General features: G+C 39.8%; 1 protein-coding gene and 2 non-coding genes across 3 annotated transcripts; 1 reads left to right on the top strand and 2 right to left on the bottom strand.

Annotated features, from left to right (window-relative positions):
• Positions 1–23,902, top strand: LOC140944104 (sodium channel protein 1 brain-like). The gene is made up of 23 exons (XM_073393228.1): positions 1–176; positions 5,713–5,840; positions 6,419–6,499; positions 7,054–7,182; positions 7,567–7,661; positions 8,662–8,856; positions 9,237–9,297; positions 9,831–9,975; positions 10,588–10,722; positions 11,067–11,567; positions 11,897–12,085; positions 12,782–13,123; positions 14,017–14,212; positions 14,929–15,218; positions 15,827–16,000; positions 16,508–16,618; positions 17,449–17,712; positions 17,827–17,880; positions 18,132–18,269; positions 18,904–19,017; positions 19,933–20,071; positions 21,030–21,161; positions 21,778–23,902. The coding sequence occupies exons 1-23, from the start codon at positions 99–101 to the stop codon at positions 23,295–23,297; spliced, it is 5,211 nt and encodes a 1,736-aa protein (XP_073249329.1). The 5' UTR covers positions 1–98; the 3' UTR covers positions 23,298–23,902.
• On the bottom strand, positions 5,950–6,021 carry Trnaa-ugc (transfer RNA alanine (anticodon UGC)). Its single transcript has one exon. It is a non-coding gene; the product is annotated as a tRNA-Ala (tRNA).
• Trnaa-ugc (transfer RNA alanine (anticodon UGC)) lies at positions 8,051–8,122 on the bottom strand. Its single transcript has one exon. It is a non-coding gene; the product is annotated as a tRNA-Ala (tRNA).

The raw sequence follows: 23,902 nt of genomic DNA, 5'->3' as shown, positions 1-23,902 counted from the left end.
TGATTAGCCATGCCAGCTACATCAGCACGGCAGGCCGAAGGAACAGCGACACGAGCAGTGTCCACAGTAAACTTGCCATAAAGAGCTTCTTTAAGGATATGTTACGCAAACTTTGTCCCGAGCGGCCTCGGTACTTCAATCGACCCTTAGACGACAAACATGGCGACAGCGACCAGGTATGTTTCTCCGCAAAGACGTACGTCCCTTAACGTAGAACTTTATCACGCGGTTACCATTTTGCATAAAAACAAAACAATTCGTTCGTTTGGCCTACTGGCTTGAAAACCATAAGAACGAATTTAGAAGTGATAAGATAAAGTTTTTCGTTTTATTCTCCGTGGACTGAACATACTGAACATGTCCTATAACTGAAATTGTCACAGTGTGTAGGTTAGATACAGTACAGGTGTAACGGAAGTTTGTGATAGATTATCAACGTTTCAAAACAAGTCACTTTATAATTTTAAGCAATTAAGTCCTCGCGCCTAATATTATTTCAAAAATGATTTGTTATCAAACTGACAAATTTTTTTATTGTTAAAGTTTTAATTAATTCTTTAGTTTTTACATAAACACGTATACGAGAAACTTATCGCCAATTTACCTGCCAATATGTTTTGGTGGATTTAAGACATCACCGTTTGAGATATTGTGCCGGCCCGAGATTTGTTAAATTTCCTACCATAATCAGTTCATGGAAATGTCAATCTGGACTTTTAAGGAGATTATGTTTGCTTTATAAAACAATTTTTAGTTTGTGTTAGTGTTTACTTACTTATTTAAATACAACTCGACATTTCACGTTTTCGCGTTAGTGGAATACTTGTCAACTTAGTGAGACTGATGATCAATTTGCATTGATGACTGAGATAAAAGTTCTCATATTGGCCTCGCACCACTGGTGTGCATCGACATTCTGCGTGAAACATGTCAAGTAATTACAGTTTACAAGTATGAATTACGTAACCATGGTCTCAGCCACTAAGTGGTACCATGATAATTGTTGTATTAAACATTCTCAAAAACAAGGCTTTTTAACTAATTAAAAATTTATGAAGAGTAAAAAAGGAAATAAATAAAATTAGGCTTCCAAAGACAAGGCTAAAAACACGGAGAAGACAGGTCAAGACAGGAACACGTCCGGACGCCAGTCTTCTTCAAGTATGACCATCCCTGCCTTCCATTGTATTTCCTGCGTTTTTTATATATTCTTCTAATGTTTCGAGCGGTTATTTTCATGTTTTACTCGATCTGACGGCAGTTGCCGATATTTGAATTTTGATAAATTAACAGGTAATTTCTACTGTTTTTTCGCTTCTGGCCTGTCTCCTCGTTCTCCCTGTGTTGTTTATCGCAGTTAACCCAAATCTTGCACACCAACAATGGGAGGGCAAGAAGACATCAAAGTGTCCCAACAATGTTTGACCAAGAGTGCAGCTTTCTTCTTTTCTACACGTCACCAACGTTTGCCCAGACTTTGCGCGGACAAGGAAGCAAGAGAAAGGCCTGGGGACTAAGGCTGTCCGCAAACATATGAATTATGAAACACTGAATAAAGTGTAACATAAAGGCCGAGCTTTGATGCTTTACATGTAACGAATTACAATACACTCTGTGATATTATGCACATTGTTTCCAAATGTTACGAGTAATACCTACATCAACAAATAAGCAACTTGCAAATTGGATGAAGACTAACTGACGCTCTTGTTTGCTGTACAATGTATTTTGCATAACATGCCAAATTATCTCGTTTACATTTAAATTATTCTAAACATCTTTCTTGTGTAAGTTCACAGAGCTGCAATTTGCGGAAACGTCCACTAAAAAAAACTACAAAGTTGCAGTATCGTGTACTAAATATCACCTAATGGTTTTTATCCCTTATGTAGTTTTTTTTTTTCTTTTTTGCTTATACTTATCAGTATGCGGTTAACCAAAGACATTTCTTCTTTAAAACACACACACCAGATATACACACACAAAAACAAGACTCTTATGAAGAGCATAACAATACAATATTTAAAAATCATTATATATTTTTGTGGTCGAAAAACGTTACAGACAAAACCGCGTTTTCATAGCAACGCGATCAACTTTGTCACCCTTGGTCTAAAAGCTTTCTACAAAGCCACAATTGGGTCAAATTGATATTTTGTGATAATCTTCACCGCTCTTTGCTTCTTTTTGTATGTAATACTTGTGAGAAAAATGCCTATTTTTGATGCCCCTATTCCTTTCAAAACGCGGGACACCATCTTCGAGCGATTACTAATTGACCTTAAAAATCCGCATTTGGAAGGCGTTTCTAGAAAACATGCGATTGGCCTGTTTCGCTGAATATTAATTATTCAGTTTTTCACACGGAAACCCCATCTCGAGCTTTTGTTTTTGTTCAAGTTATAAAAACGACTGGACACCTGGTAAAGTGATATGAAATAATCCTTCATCTTAGTGGATAAAAGATTGTTGTATGTCGAGCCGTCACGAAGCAATATGCATTTGGCTTTTTTTTACTTTTTCTCTGAAGGCGGTGGTTTCGATTCATAGCTGAACTACGCATGGAGGCATTTAATAATACATTTGCTTACTTCGTAGAAAAACTAAACTTCTCTGAGGTGAGTTGGGAAAGGATAAAACACGAGCTGTTTCACTTTTCTTTGAATATAAATTATTACTGATGACCGTAAAGGACAGGGAAGGCGATAGTTTCCATTTTAAATTGTCACTGACAAAGATTGATTCGAGAAGGCTTTTAGGCATTTTATACCGCCAAAATTTTTTTGAAAAATTCGTGATCGCATTGTTAATTTGCAATCTGAGAATCAGTCAGCTTCATGTTGAAATTCATCGGGGACTAATCTTCGAGAAAATATATCGCATCAGTCGTCTGAATCGGTTGTAGTTCATATTTGAAATTAGAAATTGATTATTAACAAATTAAAATTGATTTGCTGATAAAAATGAAGTTAAGCGTTTAGGTTTGTTGGTGTTCAGTATGCTGATAAAAGCGAATATAACTTGAGCCACTTATAATTTAACCAGGAATCATCACGGAAAGCAACATGGCATGAATTTCCGAGATTTTAACAAAACAGAAACTTCGTTAAGAAACATTCTTTTAATAGCCATCTAATGGCAGGGTTTAATACGTCAGTATGGCAAACGATCCTTCTGATTTCGTAAGTTTTCATATTTAATACTCCTGGTCAGACTGATAATTACGTCCATTTATTGATAATAATAAACTTTGTGTAAATCGATTTTTTTTTCTCTCTTCACACAATTCTAAACTGACCTATGTTGTCAAAACTGTGGCAGTTTTGGTGTTTAAACTGTCATATCATGGTCTAACTCAGGGCTATATATTATCAAGGCTAAAGTTATTATTGATAATTTTAAGTAAGGTTGCTAAAAAAGAATGGGTATCATGAGGATAAATCGAACTCAATGTGCTTTTCGGAAGCGAAGATCTTGTTTGATTGACAGCAAACTTAGGGACTGTTTATATGAAGTGAGCCAGCCCGCTTAGCCGAGTTGGTCCGCTTTGTACTGGTCTGACTTGGCTCAAGCCTTGTTTGCTTAAAAATTGTTGTTGTGTTTATATGAGAAGGAGGGCTGGCCCGCGTGCCGAGATATCTTGTGGCTACAGGCTGCTTGTAAGTATACTCAGCTTTTGAGCGAGTCGAGTACAAATGACCGGCTGCACGCACTGGAGTTTTATTAACATCTTCATAGAAGACAAGCCTATTTCGCATTTGATATAGCTGCACTGAGTATCTTCCATTTCTATCTTTATATATCGCATAAGAATTTACCCGTGGAAGGGTAAAAAAATATTTTACAATTAAAAAGTTATAATAATTTTAATCATCGTAAAACATGTAGTCAATTAAAGGAACCGGCCTTTACCAGAGGCACAAAATCTTAGCGGAAGTCCTGAGCTTTTTGAAAACTAACAGGGGCCAATATAGATCACAGAGCATATATCCAAAATCTCTTCCTGATTACCATGAAATTAAGGAAGATATAAATCTGTCTTGATTTTTCGAAAAACGATGTGGCTTTCTTCTAGCCTATGAATTTATTAATGTGGTATTTGTCATTACATTGTAACTTCACTACAATAAATCCACTCATCTCAACTTTCCCTATTGAAAACAATTTGGCAGAACACCTGCTTAAAATCTTGGCTTGTCGAAAATAATGATTCCTAATTAATTCCACGAAAACCCTGCAGCAATTGAGCATGACTGACTTCCATATTATCGTCCGGTTTACCTTGACATTTGGCGACAATTTTGAATATCAAGACTTTCCGGCCGATTATGTGGGAACAAAGCTTTAAGGACCATGTCAAAAATAAGAGGATTTCTTGTCGTTAATGTTAGCTTTCATGTTAAATAACCACATGAAATTTAGTCATCTTTGCTTGAAAAACATATGTTTTTCATTCTATGAGTAAATTCACTTTGGTTATTTAATGCACGGCACGTTAAATACACTCTTTACTTTAAAGTTGCCATATCTGATGTTTAAATTTTGTCTTTAAGTTCTTTTTTTTATTTTATTTTTTCACGTACTTAGTTTTTTTTTTCTCCAGGACTTTAATTTAATCTAATGAACCATAAATTTTTGCTAGTCTCTAAATGGATATTTGCTAGCCTTGCTGCCAATTTATAAGAGGAGTGTATATCAAATCAGGCACAGGTAACCTAAGCTCGACACTTTTCGGTAGCCTCTCAAATGTAAGCATTCAGGGAAAAAAAACGATCCATTCTAAGGCCTCCCAAATTCTTTCCTACGTTTAGCCTTTAGAAGCAATCAATTTCCCCTAAACAAATCCTTACGTTTCGAAGGTAACTTAACAGTGTCAACGCTCATTTTTCGAGCTTGGGCTACCTGTGTAAGCTGCAAGAAGACTGTTCACAGTCCTCTATATTTCCGTGAGACCGCCGAGATCGAGAGTTAACGAGCGGCCATCTTTGTTTCAATTGTACCGAGGGGATGGGTGTCGGGGAGTTACAGCGGTAGGTGGAGAGAGGCGAGAAAAATGGCCTCTTCCCAAACCGTCCCGCGCCCCCTAAGTACATTTGACCCATCCCAGGCAAGACTCGATACATGTGAAACCAAGATGGCCGTCCGTAACGCAAGATCTCAGTCGTTCTTGACTTCTTACCGAAAAATAGAGGACTGTGAACAGTATTACGTGGAAGCTTCCACGGTTTTTTTCCTGCTGTTTATTTTCCAGTTACTCAGTCTCCTGTTTAGTGATGGCTACGACCAAGCTTTTAGCTCTTTTTCTGGAAAATAACTGCCATAGTGTTTTATTTCCCGAACAGTGGCAGGCAATCGAGCCTATGCGCTGCAAAGATAAGTGTCAAACAATTAAATTAATCATCAGTCTTCCATACGTTGCACTAAAAAGGCGAGTCAAACCAGGCTTATTTGTTTTAGAGTTAGTCGAGTTTATGTAAATTTTCTTGTCGGTGCACAATGCATAGAATCGGGAGCCCATACCCCGTAGAGAGCAACTGCCATACTAGGCCTATGTCACGTCGTTTTCACGGACCGGTTTCAGTATTTTTAGATACATTTTGGAGCACTTTGCCCCGCGAAAATGGAAGCTCCCACCCAGACTCCCTGGCGTCTTATGGGACGCGGTCGACGAAAAACTGAAAATTAACTTTGTTCTTTCATTATATTTTTCAGACGTTTATCGTGATTACAAGCCGTTTTGGAACACCCCATGTCCACCGCCTGAACAAAGCAAAGTCTCTGTATATATTTGGCCAAAACCACCCTGTTAGGAAATTTTCTTTGCATATAACAACAAATCAGTATCCTTTCATTTTACTTTTCCTCTGAATCGGAAACTCAAACAACATAACTTTTTCGCAAAAAAAGAGATGCATTTTAATTTTTTTTAAAAAAAAGATGTTACAATAATGGAGGTGCGGGGTTTCGAACCCCGGACCTCTCGCATGCAAAGCGAGCGCTCTACCACTGAGCTACACCCCCTGGTCTCTTCAAATGGGCGTGAAATATACAGACGGCTTTACGAGATTCAGGTACTAAATACTTTAAATAGAGCGTTTTCACGCACGTGGCCAGCATCTTTGCAAATATACTGGAACAAAAGAAAACGTTTACTTACGAAGAGAATTCAATTCCATTCCCATATCCACCTACATGGCTGTCATTTCAAATATTGTTTTGGAACACCAGTATGGCCTACGTGACGTCATATGAAAGCTCTCCAAACAAAAAATTTCTTTGTCTCATTTTATTGACAGTTTTTTGCCTCCTTTTAAAGTATTTGCTTTTTTAAAATATTTTACCTCCTGTGTGATTCTTTTGTTCCTTCTCTCTCATTTCATTTGCTACCAAAGTTATTTTCCTTAACACTGATCCACAGATATTTTGAGATTTTTGTACTTTTAACAATTTTAGTAAACTGCGTTTTTCTAGCTCTGACGAATCCGCCGGAGGAACCCGAGTAAGTATTACTAAAGATTCCTGTATTGATTTTTTGCAGCGCATTCAAGACTACCTTAAAGAGGAAGGAAAACACCCCACAGACAAATATTTACGGGGGTACGGGGGTGGGAGCGCCCCGAGATAGCTTGCTCACAGGCTAATTAGGCTGCGTCTTGCACATCAACTGATGAAAGTTAAGCCCTGTGCAAACGGACGCAACATTGTTAGCCAACAACTCCCAACATTGTTGGATATTACATATTGCATCCGTTTGCACACCATGTTGGTCTCCAAAGTCTTATGGATTTCGTATCCTTCCCACGATGCACTGCAGGTCCCAACATTTTGGGAAGTTGTTAAATCCGTTTGCACACCACTGCCAACACAGACGCAACAACTTCCATCATTGTTGGGGCAACAAAGTTGGGGGTTATTGCGCCCGTTCGCATGTCTTTAAGATTCTTGTTAAAGAACCGGAGAGAAGGGACCTCACAGTTAAGCCTTCTTTAAAATCATGGACTGGATTTTATACGATTTTGAATCGTAAATTTTTTTTTCCGTTCTTTTCAACAGATATGTATTTGCAGCAATTTATACTTTAGAAATGATTCTTAAAATAATTTCTAAAGGCTTTGCTCTCCACAAATATGCTTATTTGAGAGATCCTTGGAACTGGCTGGATTTCGTCGTTGTGATATTAGGGTAAGCTACCATGTGTTTGGTTTAAGTTCTTATCCCATTCTTTACCATAGTCTGGATCCAATAGGCCATTCACGAGTCAGTCCGAATAACCTCTCTTTCGAAATGAGGCTAACTGGAAAGCCTTTCTTGTGATAATAAGTTTCATGCATTTGTATGAGAACACCCCTGATACTGTATGCGCAAACTCAGACACTAATTACGAAAAAAAACGAGGGATCATGCTGGTAGGGTTTTCTGAGTTTTGGTGTAAGCGCACACCGGTTTTGTTTCAGTTAGCCAAATATAATCAAGGCGAGAAATCATTAAGGTTACAAATCATAAGCTAAACTTTACTACTTTAAAGAAATTTTTAAGCATGTGACACAACTTCTTTCCTTGTCAAAGGTATATAACCTTAGCTCCTGGAGTGTTAGCCAATCTTTCTGGAATCAGGACATTTCGTGTGTTTAGAGCTCTCCGTACAATATCAGCCGTTAAGGGTAAGTCCTTGAATATTTACAAAAAATACTGAGGCTTTTTTGTTAAAAAAAATGAGGACGAGACGGGAAATAAATTCCCTTAGTAGAAGGCGCAAGCTTGTAAGGGGATCTGGGGGTATGCTCTCCTGGGGATTTTTTTTTTAATTTAAAGCCCCCTTAATTCCTGGGTTTCTGAGTCATTCAGACAGGTTAATGTCTAGTTACCTTCGCAGTCCTCGGATAAAGCCTTGCAAATTGGCGAATTATTTCATCATTGATTTCAACTTCAAAACTTTTTTAAAAAATAAAAAAAAATCATATTTATTATTAAAATCTGACCGAATTCTGTAAAACAGTGAAAACTGGTGTGGATCCGCGCCTCCGTAGCTTTAGTATAATTATCTCAAAATTGGAGGTGCGGGGTTTCGAACCCCGGACCTTCCGCATGCAAAGCGGACGCTCTACCACTGAGCTACACCCCCCGCCTCGCATGTAAATGCTGGAAATTTGCGTATAGATCCTAACATCTTAAATTTTCGCACACGTTGGGGATTTTCGTACAATTGTTGCTACGATTTTGGGCCCGAGTTCAGTTAGTCGTTGGTCGGTTTTTAGAAGTCATAACAACAAGACAGTGTAGTGCAGATTGTTGCTACGATTTTGGGCCCGAGTTCAGTTAGTCGTTGGTCGGTTTTTAGAAGTCATAACAACAAGAGAGTGTAGTGCAGATTGGAGAGACAAGATTCACACAAAGCTATCTTCTTACAGAGTTTCAAAAGCGTGTAATTATGAAGTTTCTTCAATTAAGCCAAGAACACTCGAATTTACTAAAAATACTGCTGTTTGAATGCTCTTCCCGGTGAAAGGCTTTGGAAATCTTTCAATTCAATCTATTTTAGTCTTTTGTACTCAGTCCCTTGCTCGTTACTAATGACAAATGGTAGCAATATATACTTACAAATTTGTTCTTTCAATAAGGTCAATAATTTGATTCCAGATTATTTTTCTTTTATTTCATTAGGTCTGAGGATGATGGTGAACACCCTTCTCGCTTCAATGAAGATGTTATGGGATGTGCTCATTCTCACAATGTTTTTTATTTGTATTTTTGCTCTTGTCGGGATGCAAGTTTTTGTTGGTGTGCTGAGAAATAAATGCGCTGAACCTGTACCGGACAACCTTCAAACATCATACATAGATTACGTGTCTAATTCTAGTGAGTGGCTTATGAGTAGACTACTTTTCCTTTTCATAGTTCCTTCAACTTTAGTAAATTTTTAAGTGTTACAGAATACGTACAATGAATTATTGCAGACAACAACAGTCCAAACTCCCCACATATGCATCACAGTCGGATGAGCATGAACGGTGCCCGAATCATTCATCGTTTCAAACACTGAACTATAGTAAAACCTATTCACGGTAATACCTTCTTACATAGCACTCGACAGCTGTTAACATAAATTTTAATTTAGGGGGGGAGGGGGAAGGGCTACACTGGAGTCACGAGCCACCCTCCTAAGATCTCCCGTTGTCCTTGTATGATTACAAGTTACTTCCCTTGGCTTACATGTAAATATTCTCTTCTTACTTTAGGTGTTTGGATACTCGACTATGAGCGTAATCCGGTGGTATGTGGAAATAACTCTGGGGCAGTGTAAGTTGATATATTAACAATATGTAGTAAAATGTAATGATTTAGTGGTATCGAATCCACAACGCGGTTCCGGGTCCAACTTGAATTTGCAAATGCTGGTTTTTGAGAGGAGGAGGGAAAAAAAGAGTTCCCGGAGAAAAAACTCTCGCAGCAGGAGCGGAAGGCAAGGCTTTAGAAACTTAACCACAGCGAAGCGATGGCATCGCTTCCGGCAGTTGAACCCGGTGCGGGCGACATTGCTGGAAGGTGAACGATCTTACGGCAACTGTGCTATCCCTTGCTCCCTTAAATAAACTAGTGGCAATCAAATTTTCGAGTGTTCTATCAGTTACTTAGATGTGCAGTCTCTATTCTAGTCTCGAGTTTCTCACATTAAGCGATCAACAGATTCGAGTAACAATCTCTAAATTTGTATTTCGCTCTGTATATATTTGTATCGAGCACTCCTACTCCTTAAAGAAAGCAAGGTACACATTACCTCTTTGTTTATTCTATTAAATCTATACAATCCTGCATATAAAATTTTATTGCAGGCATTGTGATGCAAATCATAGCTGCCTTCCCGACGCAGGGCCCAACCCAAATTTCGGATACACGAGTTTTGATCATTTCGGCTGGGCCATCATGACGTCATTCCAGCTAGTCACTTTGGACTTTTGGGAGAATGTGTATAATAATGTGAGTCACATGTATGATTTTATTTTCTCCGTTTCTGAAAACCACACAGATCCTTGTGAAGCTATGTGATTATGTACTGATACGTTCAGTCGTTGCTGGGTTAAGTGTGGACGTAGCTTTCATGAGTTATTCGCTTATTTACTCTTAAAAAACCTGCCTCTGTTTTAGTAAGAGAAGAAAATGCTCATTAAGAAGTAAAGTATAAATAAAAGTGCCGTGTTTTAGTTTCCAAACGTTTCGGGCCTAGCCCTTCATCAGTGGAATTACAAGTATACTCTAGAACTGTCGCAACCGTTGAACCCTGTAGTGCGCGCGTGGCTCTAAGCGCAGCCTGCTGTAGAGGAAACGGAAGTCGGAGTTTAACCCGGGCGGATGACTGGTGACAAGTTGAAAAATCAGGCGCATCTCCAAGTGCTTCTGTTACGCGTTTTCCCAGGAGAGCATTACGTGAACAAGATTACAGGATTGAAACATAATTTTGGTCAGGATGAGGGAGTGAAAAGCCATATTGTAGCTCCTCCTCTACGCGAAGACTGCTATTAAGTACCAGAACAGTTTCCATTTTAAAGAGAACTGACTAGACGTGCCTTGTACTTTTTTTTTTTTTTTCAGATCATCTACGCCATGGGTCCTTGGGCGGTACTGTATTTTGTGTGTATTGTTCTTTTCGGAAGGTTTTATCTCATCAACCTCGTTCTCGCTGTTGTAGCAGCATCTTATGAAAATGAAGTACAAACTAGCAGAATGGTAAGTAAAAAATCTTATAACACAACCTTCATAAAAACAAAGAATTGTTCCTATGGAGAAAAATCTTTTTATTATATTTAATTACCTTCTCAGACAATTACTGACAATATCCAAGTCCCTACATCGATTTATCATCTGAAACAAATCAGAGCCCCGAAAACTTAGGCTGCCACTGTGATGAAGTAGTACTTCTGCAATCTTCGACAATTTTAATAGAATGAGCGGAAACGTCCCCACACCGTCTGACATTCAGACCTCCTTTGCAGAATCTGATTAAAGTCGCTCGTAAATGTCTTAAGGGTTTTTTACAATTTTCTTAACTTTATGCCTGTTTTGTTCACCAGGAAAATGAAAATCTTCGTTTAAAACAAAAGATGGAAGGCTCCACCTTTTCCCTGGGAAGCCGCAGTGTGTTAAGCATTGTTTACGGACGCGAGCAAGACGTGGTTCTTGACGAAGCGATGCACAAAGCCATGTTTGATCAAGCGACGGTCGAAAATGATCAAAACTCCTTGACCATGCCACCGACTGAACCAATCGCGGTATTCCAAATAAAACAGGGCCAACAAGAAGATTCGGTTACCATAAAGACAACGACTAACAACAATTCTGGAGGAGAGGGCGAGAAAACTGCAAATAAAAAATGCTGTTCGTGCTTCGGGGCTGGCATTTCATTAAAGTGCGACTGCTGGCAACCATTTAGGAAAAGTGTAAAGCTAGTCGTGTCAAGTAAATTGTTTGAGGCCGGCATAATTTTTATTATTCTCATTAACACTCTTTTTATGTCGATTCAACATCATGGAATGGACGAAGATTTAGAGAGAGCAATAGATATCGTCAACTCGGTAAGTATACTAGCGTCAGTAACTATCCGGCGCATGTCCCTTTGAAGAAAATAACGACAAACTCACGGTCGCGTGCATGGAGCACAGTTTGACATTGCTCTTGGAAATCATGCATTGCGCGCGCAGCCTGCAGAGTAGTCAGTTTGATTTCCAAAATTTACTGTAGACTCTCTCTTTACGGACACATCGGTAAAACGGACACCCAGAGCTAGTCCCTGCCTTTCGTTACTCCCTTTTTTTGACTCTCTTAGACGTCTCCGTCTAGAGAGAGTCGACTGTAGTGTTAACTCGGTCGTGATTCGTTCTAATCTGAGCTCTTCTTTCCAAAGGTTTGCACATTCATTTTTCTCCTGGAGATGATTCTCAAACTAATTGCCCTAAAGCCGCGCGGCTACATCAAGAGTCGCTGGAACATCTTCGATGGTGTTGTTGCCGTGATCAGTCTCATCGATACCGTGTTGACACTGTCCAACCTGATTGACAGCACGGGCACTAGTGTGTTCAGGTCGTTTAGACTGGTAAGTGGTGCATAATTCTAAACACAAACTTTCGTTTGTTTTTGAGGCTACATAGCACAAAGTCACAGAAGCCATTGGTGTAGAGTTTCTGCAGTTTTTTGCATTTAGCCGTGAAAAAGTAGAAATGTTTACCGGAGATGATGAGCAAATAGGCCCGTGGGGAAGGGTCTGTGTGACAAACGCAAAAGAGGAGAAAGTTCACAGTTAGCTATACGAGTATAAGTTAATTGTTAGATTATATGCTTGCCTAAAATTCAATCAAGAACTCGGGCTGTTTACTTCGACTAAAACTGGACGGCCGACAGTTTTTCTCAGTTTTCGACGCCTAGCTTGAGCTAAGGCAGTTAAACTAGCTTCCACGAGTTTTTAGCTCAAGGGGAGAGCACCTGAACAAGTAAGCACAACTGGTCGTAGGTTCGACTGTTGTCGGGAGAACTAGAATTATACTTTTTTGACTTGTCTGAGTGTCACTGGCTGAAAAAAGTATGATTCTCGTATATTCACTAAGCTTGAAATTCATCATACTTTTATATAATGGAAAATCAATTATTTTGGTCTAACGATAGGAAGTAGGAAGCTTGAGAACTACACACTTTTTCCCTCCCCAACAAATTCCCGAGGTTGCGCCTCACCGTTTTCATTCTCTCTTCAATCAATTTTAATTGAGGACTTTTACTTTCTTATTGTTTTTCAAAGGTTCGAATTCTGAAACTCGCTAAAAACTGGAGCACCATGTCCAGTCTGTTGGCCACTATAGGACACAGCCTTGGGGCACTGGCCAACCTGTCCGTCATATTAGCCATCATAGTCTATATCTTCGCAGTGGTAGGGATGCAGTTATTTGGCTCCCAGTACACAGCGGCGAAATTTGGCGGCGAGGTTCCTCGTTGGAATTTTACAGATTTCTGGCATTCGTTTCTATTGATCTTCAGGATCATTTGTGGAGAGTGGGTAGAACCCCTGTGGGACTGCATGAGAGCCGCAGGACCTGCCTCCATTATTCTGTTCATTCCCGCCTTCGTACTGGGACACTTCATTGTAAGTTACATAACACGAACGACGTAACTTATTTTGCTCTATCGTCCTCTCTTGGCTGACTCATAGTGTTATAAATAGAAGAGTCTGAAATTCGAAAATAAGAGTCGGTTCGGGGCAACCTCTCCTCCCCCCTACTAAAACAGATAAGGGAAAAGCGCCAGGAACCAGGTCGTCTTTCCCTTTGTTTCAGCATTTGGGAGGCGCCAAAGAGGCCCTTACGGTAAAGATAGTTTGACTGACCTTTCATAATTTTTTTTTCGCTTTTTCCGTCGTACTAATTGCTCAAATCGTGGCGCATGGAGCGCAGGCTACCGAGAACAATCTGGAATTGTTAGGTTTTATTAAATCAACATACGCCACTTACACACTAAAATTGTAGTAACTGTAAGCATCCCTCGTGTTGGTCCCTGCCTTTCTTTACTCTGTTCATTTCACTCCATATAAGACGATCCCAAAGGTATCCGTCTTAAAGAGAGTTGACTGTACATTATTAGGGACTTTAAGATCCAACGACGCAACGGCAACGAGAACGTCGCTTAAAAAGTGAATGTGCGTTTCTTCAGTCTTAAGAGCAATTATTCCTACCCACTTACTTTATCAAATGTAGGCGAACCCCCTTGAAGCTGAATTTCAAGATACCGTGGTCAAGCTCAGAAAGAGAAATAAAATTTCCTCGTTGCTTGTTTGAGTCCTCCTTAAAAGCAGAATTAGGCATTTTCACGTCGTAGTCGTTCAAAAACAGGAAAAAAATGTGCAAAAAAGCATGATGCACGTGCGAAGTTGTTGTTTTGCTTATTAAACCAATTGTTTCAACTCCGCTAAAACACGTGTTAGAGCTCATGAGAGGTTAGAACTGCATACCACTGTATCTAATTTCCGTCTTTTTTTTTTAGATTCTGAATCTCTTCTTGGCATTGTTGTTAAGTTCATTTGCCGGACAAGCCTCGCTCTCTTCCTCTCAGGCAAATAAAAGGTCTCGCGTCTTGTCGCGTCTTAAAAGGGTCGTGATTGCATCCAGGTTCATCAAGAGAATACGGACTAAAGTTTGGCCTAAAAAGAATGAAACTAACACCGAGGATGATAAAGAAGGTAGTTTTGATGATTCAATACAACAGAAATATCTAATATATCTTCTATTCATGATTAATTTCAAAACTACCTGAGGTCATGCTATATATCCCTCCTCAAACTTTTTTGTTTCGGGTGGCCCAAGGAAAGTGGTTTTTTTTTTTAATTTGGGTGTATGACAAAAACAAATCGACATTGCACTCATTCTCGACTTCAGAGCTCTTCTGTAAAACGCATCGGGTCTTGCACTGCCGTAGGACCCGAGGCTCTGGTGACGAGAATTATAGACAACCACTGACATTACTGTAGCGAAAACAGATTCAAAGACGGAGGAATAAAAACGCACGGATGTTTGTACTCGAGCGGAAACGTTTGCTAAGCAGACTACTACGCAGTTAAATTTTTAAAAAAAGCACCTGCTCCTTCTACCGTAAAAATCCTCTAGTTTATTTGTGCCTAAAGTTACATTAATTGTAATCGGCTATCTGGTTTTCAAAACAGTTTTATTCACGACAAAATTGAACCACATCATATATTTTGTCAAACGAGGATCAAATATATACTGACGCCCTACATGGAGTTAAACTTATAGCTAAAAATTGGCTGAAATTTAAACCGTTAGCTCAGAAATTTAGGTTTTTTTGGCCTGATAGCTGAGTTCTGAGAAAATGCCAAAAATCTAACACACCATTTCTATGACCTTCATTTTAAGTCGTTAATTTCATTGTACATTTCAGGCAGCAGTAGTAACGGTCATGTGATAATAAATGAACCAGCGTCAGTGAGGTCAACGGACGAGGCGAACCCTCGTGACACTAACACAAGGGTTTGTTGCTGTTCCCTGAACGCCCGGGAATGTGAAGTTGACGACTGTTTCCCTTCTCATTGCCGCTGCTGCGCGCGGTTTGACGACACACGCTGTCACGTGATATGGCTGTGCATACGTCACAAGGTGAAATGCCTTGTGGAACACAGATGGTTTGAATGGTTTATCGTGTTCCTCATCGCTGCAAGTAGTATTGCTTTGGTAAGTACAATAACAGAAGCGCTATTTATTAACTCGCGTGTCTAGTCCTCTACTATGCGTTACTTGGGTCGTCACTCGAGATCGAGGAACACTGAATGATCGACGACTCAGTTAACGGGAGACTTGCTCGTGGCGTCGATTGACGTGTCGTTGCTATGATGTTCTACACGTGCCTCTATGGTCTCAGGTGGTTAAATTTAAGGCAATGGTGAAGTGTGAAGAGCACATAAGATATGAAAAAAAGTAATGGCCTTATTTCCCTTTCATTGATTCAGTCAGTTCTGGTGTTTTTTATATTTGTGTTCATACTTTTTTCAGGGATCAATGTTGTTATGAATTACTGTTGAATTAGCTGTAGAGCTCGAGCTTAATAACCTTCATCCCATTTCCATACAACCCTTTCATAGCATTTACTTAATCATAGTAGGGTGATGGCAATAACGGGGCTGTCAAACACTTGATCGCCAATTTTCCACTACTCTTCTTATTGGATCATGCTGAATATGAAAGGGCTCCCCTAAGGCCTTTGAATGCAGATCCTCTTTATAGAGGAGGTACTCAATTACTTTTGACATTGCTTTCGTGTTTTTTTTTTATCTTGCCAACAGGCGTTCGAGGACGTCTACCTGGACAGCAGGCCCACTCTTAAGGAGGTTTTAAGGGTATTAAACATCTTTTTTGCTGTTGTCTTCGTGCTTGAGTTTCTACTCAAACTCATCGGTCTTGGCTTTACGTCATACTTCTCGAGCGCATGGAACTGGCTTGACGTTGCAATCATTGCGGTAAGTGACATCACTTCATGGCCAACACGTTTCTAATTGAGAGAATTCTCTTTTGACTATTCCATGGTTCCGCCCACTTCCTTATAACGAAGGGCTACATCTCAAATGAATGTCTTAACTTGAACTTATTTCTACAGATCTCTCATTTTTTATTGAGAAATTTATGAACACCATTTTACAGCTCTTGATGTTTAGCAATTTTTGGATGAGGCTGAGTATCATTTGGCGAGTTATGCAGATAGAGGAGGGTGTTATCTGAAGTCCTTTTTTTGGTGATTATCCTGTACTATTGGCGTCACTTTCTGTAAATCAAAAGCTTCTTCCAAATTTGGTCAACAATAGCTGGTTATGAAGCGGTATTAACCGGGGTATTTTAGCCAATCAGAAATGGAGAAATATTTTGAATAAATGATAAAATTTATTAGCCTCGCACCGTTTTTTTAGACACTTCAATTGGTCAAGAGACCATATTATGTATATGTTTCCTGTTTTTCTTCTTGCTTTCAGGTCTCTCTTATCGCGTTATTTGGAAATGAAGATGTGATGTCTATTCGTTCTCTGCGAACACTCAGAGCTTTGCGACCCCTGAGAGCGATCTCACGATTTGAAAGAATGAGAGTAAGTTTGTTATTGTCTGCATGGCCTGTTGCCTATTTTTGGTGTATAATTGATAAATTACTGTCTCAGTGAGGACAGTACAACAGAAAACGTTCGTTTAACATCGGATTCAATTAGATAAATTGGCCACTTAACAAGATGTCACTGAAAACGTTTGTTTTGAGCACTAGACCTTTGGCGGAGTAAATCGCGGAATTATGGTTAGTGGATGGTTTAATTATCTAATCAGTGGAATTAGTTTGGAGAATCAATACCAACACGAGATGCCTTTTAAATCATTCCGGAGTGCTGTTAAAAGGCATACCATTGATATAATATATTCCGCTGTGGATGGAGGGTAACTTAAGAGAACTGCTTGTTGTTCGTTCAAACACACACGCACAATGAAATCTCCTTTGAATTCTATCGCACGCGACGATAACAAGAGCATTAAACTGCGCTTGCAATTTTGCATATTCTCTCCCTGTAATGTATTTAAAGTTTAAGTAAGGTTTATGTGTTTTCGGTTTCCTGTCATTTTATATCCTAGAGTTTGCAGGTTATATTGGACAAGACCCTGAACTCTGAATTCAGAGTCTAGAGTCTAGTCGAACATTTAGTTCATCGGATTACCGATCAAGATCCTGGAATTCTGCCGCTACTATTGCGCTTATCGATCTCTAACTGTGGTCGCTGCACAACACTTAGACACAGCTAGTATTCTGGTGCCTCCAAATTCCTGTTGAAGGCAATTTCTAATAGTCTCGCTAGGCTCCTGTGTATTCATTAACTTTGTTCCAGGGTACGACCAATAAAACCCACTCTCAGACTGTCCTTATGCTGTATTTTAGGTGGTAATAAGCTCGCTGTTTCATGCAATACCTGGTATCGCCAATGTTCTTCTGGTTTGCGTCGTGTTCTGGTTGATATTCAGCATTATGGGAGTCAATCTTTTTGGCGGGAAATTCTTCAAGTGCGTTGATGAGCATGGTGTTAAATATGACGCAGCTGTCGTACCCAACAAAACTGCATGTCTTCAGAGAGGAGACCGCTGGATAAGATCCAACGTCAATTTTGACAATTCCTTTAATGGGTTTTTGGCACTTCTTCAAGTGGTATGTTCATATCCCCAACTTTCATTTCAATGTTTTCTACCTACATTAATCCTTGGTTTTTTTCGGGTATCTGTGTACTTATACCGCCAATGCATGTCATGTTTTAAAATGTAGGCAACTTTCGAAGGATGGATGGAAGTTATGGAGGACGCCATTGATGCTACAAAGGTAAAGCAGGGAGGGTTTTTTGCGTTACCGGTTTGGGGGGCTTATCTTTGGAGGGGCTTATCCATGGAGGGGCTTATTTTCGGAATTTTACGGTATTTGAATATTTTCAAGGAAACGATATTTGCTGTGCTTCTTATTATCAGTTATAAGTGTCAATAACAGTTGTTGTTCCAAGTTGTTGTTGTTGTTGTTGTTGCTGCTGTCTTTTATTTGTTCCTATTTAATCACTCAGTGTTTGTATTTGTTCTTAGGTGGACCAGCAACCGATAAAGGAAAACAACTTGGCCGCCTATATGTACTTCATTGTATTCATTATTTCTGGATCATTTTTTGTGTTAAATCTGTTCATCGGCGTTATCATTGACAACTTCAACCACCTCAAACAACAGGTCAGAAAATTAAAAACGATTCACGGCTCTATAGAACTAGTTAATGATGTACTTGAAATTTATCGTTTATTGTTCCAAAGCCGTGAAGGAGCGAGTAATGACGATCGGCTTTTAACTCTTTCAATCGTAATCCGAGCGCGCAAGGTCAAATAAAATAAGGCAACACAGCTGCAAAATGAATCGAGCGTCTTGAAAGGAGAAGAAGAGTGTCAGTGGGGTTCTGTTCACGGAGCAGTCACACCACAGGGTTTCATCCACAGACTCAAAAGTCAGAACCAAACTGCAAATAGCACCTTGTGAAAGTACTACTGAAAAGCTTTCAGTTGATGGTCACTCCATAGGATTTCGTTCACAGACTTAAAGCTAAGTATAAAGCAAATAGTTCAATGTGATTGTACCGCTGAAGACTCAAACTTTTATGTCTCCATTGTCTGACACGGATCAGTTTAAGATTCTAGGGGACTAGTACCCACCGACCCTTTTTCTAATTCAACGTGTAAACTCCAGGGCTAAAAGTATAAGAGTAAGATTAAGACGAATTAAATTTTCGCAAGGCTTCCTTTAATACTTTCACTGAGTTCAAAGTCATTGATGAAGTCAACTCATGGGCATTGTGTTTTGAATTTTCCCACAGATGGAAGTGTATGGCTCTATGCACATTTTTCTCACCCCAAAACAGAGAAGTTGGATGAACGCTCTGAAAAATGCAGCAGCGAAAAAACCCAAAAAGAAGGTGGAAAGGCCAACGGTAAGAGTGTTAGTAGACATGACCGCAAAAGGGAGTCAAATAAGTTAAGCTCACAGAAAACTAGAAGGAATTAAAAGCAGTTATTTCAGTCCTGCAAAAAAAGTGAATGTTGTTATTGCAAGCAGGCTAATCTTAGTCCACTTGGAAGGAGTATGGATAATGCGTCTTAAAATTCATAGCCTGCGTGGGACTTTATCGGGTTTAAATGTTTCACCTAACGGGTCCTTTTGTAGTCAATGGTTGTAATTTAGGCTGTTAAGCCGCGAGAAGTATGGGGACGAGTTAAATTGGGATTTTCCCTCTCAGCTTCTCCCCACCGCCCGCCCCGAGAATCTCCCCACCTCAAGTGGGGAGAATCGCGGGTGCATCCAAAAGCCCACGTCTGGAGACAGCCTATTGCACCTTTGACGCTTACAAAAATCCTTTGCGGCTTCCCCACTAGCGACAAGCGGTAAATCAGCCGCAAAACGCTACCGGGAGGCACTCCTGGGAATTCTTTGTGGGGGTGTACAGCCCGGTTCTCCAAAACATGACCCTATTTCAGACCAAAATATGTCATTTTCGCACCCGTTTTCAGACCTGGCCTCTAAAATTCATACCCGTTTTCAGACTTCGCTTCGAAACTCGTGAGGTCGACTTGTGGCATATTTCTCTTTCTTTCTTATTCATTTGGAATTGAAACGATAAATACATTCATACACTCCCGTAGTTCCTTCTAAAATCATACCCGATTCCAGACCAAAATGGGCAAAGTCTATACCCGTTTTCAGACCTTTGGGGCGGCACATACCTCATGGCTTGTATAACCTCCCGGGAAAAAGCTTTACCCTTCTATGATCCCATCTGCTTCAAAGGACACAAATCTGTCATCAAACTTGAATTTGCAACATTTTTTTTCATTTTGACATCTTTCAGAATCGTTACCAAGCGGTGGTATTTGACTTGGTGGAAAATCGCAAGTTTGAGATGTTTATAATCTCCGTGATTACAATCAACATGTTAGTGATGATGGCACAGCATTATGGGCAGCCACCAGTGGTGGATGTAGTGCTCGATATCCTTTTATAAGTTGTCTATTCAGATATAACCCGGATGAGTCCGCTGGGAGAGGGATTCTCCGATACCGTAAACGTTCCGCTTATAAGTCCCCCCCCCCCTCCCCCGTTAAAGGTTCTCTGCCCGGGAGTGATATGGTTGTGCGCATGCGTAAGGTACTGGCCATACCGAAGAGTTGGTACGCGCGCTTCAGTGGCTTAACTTGGTAAAGGCCCATCTACCTGTAAGCAAAAGGAATACATTCGGCCATAAGCGCCACTCTAGCTTGTATTAAAATGAATTCGATTTTTAAAGACGTTTTGGAACTAAAAAAAGCGAGTAAATTCGTAAAGGAATTTGATCAACACTGCTATGTAGCTCGTTTTGAAATGGCTTTCTTGTAAGTCTGGTTATAAGCCTCCCCCCCCCCGGATATAAGCCCCTCGATAGTGTTTTATGTTGCATTTACTTTATTTTCTCTAGTATATAATAATGGGTGACGTCATGGACAACTCGACCTAACTCAACACTTACTCGACATCTGAACAAGGAGTAAATGCAACATTTGACACTACTCCCGTCCGTTTATAAGCCCTGCCAAAACCCCTTTAAGCGGAAGCTTACGGTATGTCGTTCAAATAAACAGGTGCCGCAGGACAGTGCTCTATATTTGCAGTCGCGAATGAGGGGACAGCATATTCTGAATGTCGTCTCGTTCCCAGTCCCCTCCTCTTTGTTATCAAGAGTTATAAACGCCTGGAGAAAGTAATCACTAATACTTAAAGTAGCATAAGGCCTCAATCATTACATCACCTAAAATAAACTTTTAATTGCATACCAGAGTCGAGTAGTATTACTGAAAACAAACGGCTCTTAGGTTCGTTTTTTCAACAGAAAGGGTTATTTGTTAATATTTTTTATTTCCAACACTATGTTCTATTTCTCCTTAACGAGAGACCGCTCTGCTCGTCCATCACAATACTTCAACATCGTATTTACCTGCATATTCATCATCGAGGCGATATTGAGGATTTTCGCCCTGAGATTAGGATATTTTATGCATTCTTGGAATGTGTTTGACTTCGTTATTGTAGTTTTGTCTATAATAGGTGAGTAAACACTTTGTAGATAATATGTCGTCATCATGATCTTCAAATGATATTTGTGACAAATAGGCGTTAACTGGTCTTAACTGAGCTTTGCTAGGATTCGTAGTGGTGCCTTCCTACATAGCTTAATTTGCCAATAAGTACCCCAAAATACAAGAACCTGTTTAGCCAGACCTGACAAAAAAATGCAGGTTTTCAGTAGCGGGTTTTTACTGTATTGTTCTATCCTACGGTACATGAGGTAGTTGTCTAAACAAGTGCCATTCAGTGTCGTCAAAATTCGTTTTCTAAACAACGCGGTTTGAAAACAAACACTTCAAAGTGTAGCAATCCTTCATGGCTGTTGCCGCACCACTGGGCAAGTATTACGAGCCAGCGAAAGGGACAAGCGGACAAGCGGGGAACGAGGTAGTTTCTTTTCTACTTGCTCGCTGTGTTTAGTCTATAGTCTTTCCTGACAACTTTCCCAGCTCTCAACTATAACCGAAAAAGGCACTGAGAGCAGTCCAGGCAACTCTGTACAAATCTCGTTTAGAGATAGTATAATTCCTTTATGCATTCTGCAATTTTTGTTTGAAATTCTTTGCAATAATGTGTATCTTTTGTTGTTTTACAGGAATCGTGATAGAAAGCCTAAACAGAACAGGAATTATCATCACGCCAAATCTACTCCGCGTCGTTCGAGTTTTCCGCATCGGCAGACTCTTGCGCTTCTTCCAGAAAGCTAAAGGAATACAAAGACTGATTTTCTCGCTTCTCATTTCCTTGTCAGCGCTGTTTAATGTTGGAGCCATACTTTTTCTCATTATGTTTATATACGCTATCATAGGAATGTCCTTCTTTGGGTACGTGAAGAAGACTGGCGCATTAAACGATGTCGTGAATTTTGAAACGTTTTTGAACTCTATGCTGCTGATCTTCCGTTTAATGACCGCCGCGGGATGGAACGATGTTTTAGATCCCTTGATGATCGAGCCACCCGATTGTGATCCAGAATACAAGGATTTGTCGAACGGAAATTGTGGAAACTACTGGGCTGCGGTCATCTATTTTTACAGTTTTATAATAATTATTTTTCTAGTACTCATCAACATGTATGTCGCTGTAATTCTGGAAAATTACAACAACGTGATCGAGCAAGAAAAGGTTGGAATAACAGAAGACGACATCGATTTGTTTTATGAACACTGGATTTTATATGACCCTGATAGCACTCAATATATATATTATGGCGATCTATCAGACTTTCTCCACACGTTGGAGGGGAACCTGGGTATTAAGAAACCAAACAAGGCCGCATGCGCGCTGCTAAATATACCGCTGTACGAAGACGACAAGATTTACTGTCTGCACTTGCTACAGGCCTTGGTGCGTAAGGTAGTCAGCGGCTACGAGGAGTTTGATTCTGATGAATTCAAAGTGGTGTTAAAAAGGATGGAAGAGAAATTTCGAGCTGTGTTTCCCTCTGTAACAAATTACCGTCAAACGAATACCACACTGGTTAAGATCCGCCAGATCAGGGCAGCTCAAGTAATCACGCGCGCCGTTAGAAGGTATCGCGTAAGAAAACAAAGAGAGGCACAGGGTTTGAGTCAAGGAAGTGGGGAAAAGTTAAGAGTAGCGGCAAAGGAAAACCACGCATTTGACGGAAAGACCGCGATTCGCAGGGGAAAAATGGGGAGCCGCATCGCCGACATGTTGGTCCATGGAAATTATACCCTTAGTGATTCTTTACCTAATTTGAACAGAACGGTTGATAATAAAGAAAAAAGAGAATCACTGGGTCAAATTATGGGGATCAGCCATGGTAGTACAGAAACTATAAGAACCTTAAATCGTAGTCCGAAAGAACCAGGAAAACACGCAGTTAGCAGTGGAAAGAGCAGAAGTCATTTAGACGTTGTACATGACAAGAGCTTGAGCGATTCGGTTCCAAATTTGTCTAAAAGAGGCCACGAAAAGGACAAACTAGCTCTCCAGGCTTGGAAAAGAGAAGCTATTCCTAGGACACCAACTTTGAATAGACCGCTAGTCCACGATCGGCTAGCTGTCCTACGACAACAAAAACCAAGGTCTGCTCCCCTCAAGAAAATTAAAATCTTAGAACAACCTAAAATCCATCAGGCAGATCCTTGACAAGCCAAACAGAAGTTAAATTCTGTTTTGTTTAGGAAGATGTAATGAATTTAAGACCTTTTTTAAAAAAAAAGTTCTCTGGAAATTATGTTTAAAAAGGTGCAGTGTCAATTTTTTTTTTTTTTTGTTGAGTGAAGATAATTATACTTTTTGATAGTAAAAAATTTCAAAACGGATGTAGTTCAATATTATCATATTCTAACATAGACAATTTTCTAAAGGATCTATTTTTTAAGTTATAGCTTCATATTTTTTCAGTCATTAGTTATTGTTGCAGCAACGTTCAATTTCAATTTGATTTATTTTTGGAAGGTTATTTACTTATGTGTGGACGTGTTATGAAATTTCCAATAGCTGTTAGCATGTTTACGTCGTGATAGTCCAATTTCCTACTATACCCCGTTTATGAAACAGAAATACTCATTTATTTTTATCTATTTACTTAGTTTCGCCAGATTCTTGGCAGGGTGACCCGCGCAACAGTGTGTGGCGCCACTACTCGGGCCCGTAACAGTCCCTGGTAATTTTACTATTGTAAAACTTGCTGAGTTGTATTCCAAACCAAGGTTTTAGCTCAGTTAAGCTACTACGACGTAAACATGCAG

The sequence above is a fragment of the Porites lutea genome, chromosome 7, assembly GCF_958299795.1.
Source record: "Porites lutea chromosome 7, jaPorLute2.1, whole genome shotgun sequence".
In the NCBI taxonomy this organism is placed as follows: domain Eukaryota; kingdom Metazoa; phylum Cnidaria; class Anthozoa; order Scleractinia; family Poritidae; genus Porites; species Porites lutea.
Note: the sequence above shows the minus strand (reverse complement) of the source record. Positions and strands in the feature narration are given on the sequence as shown.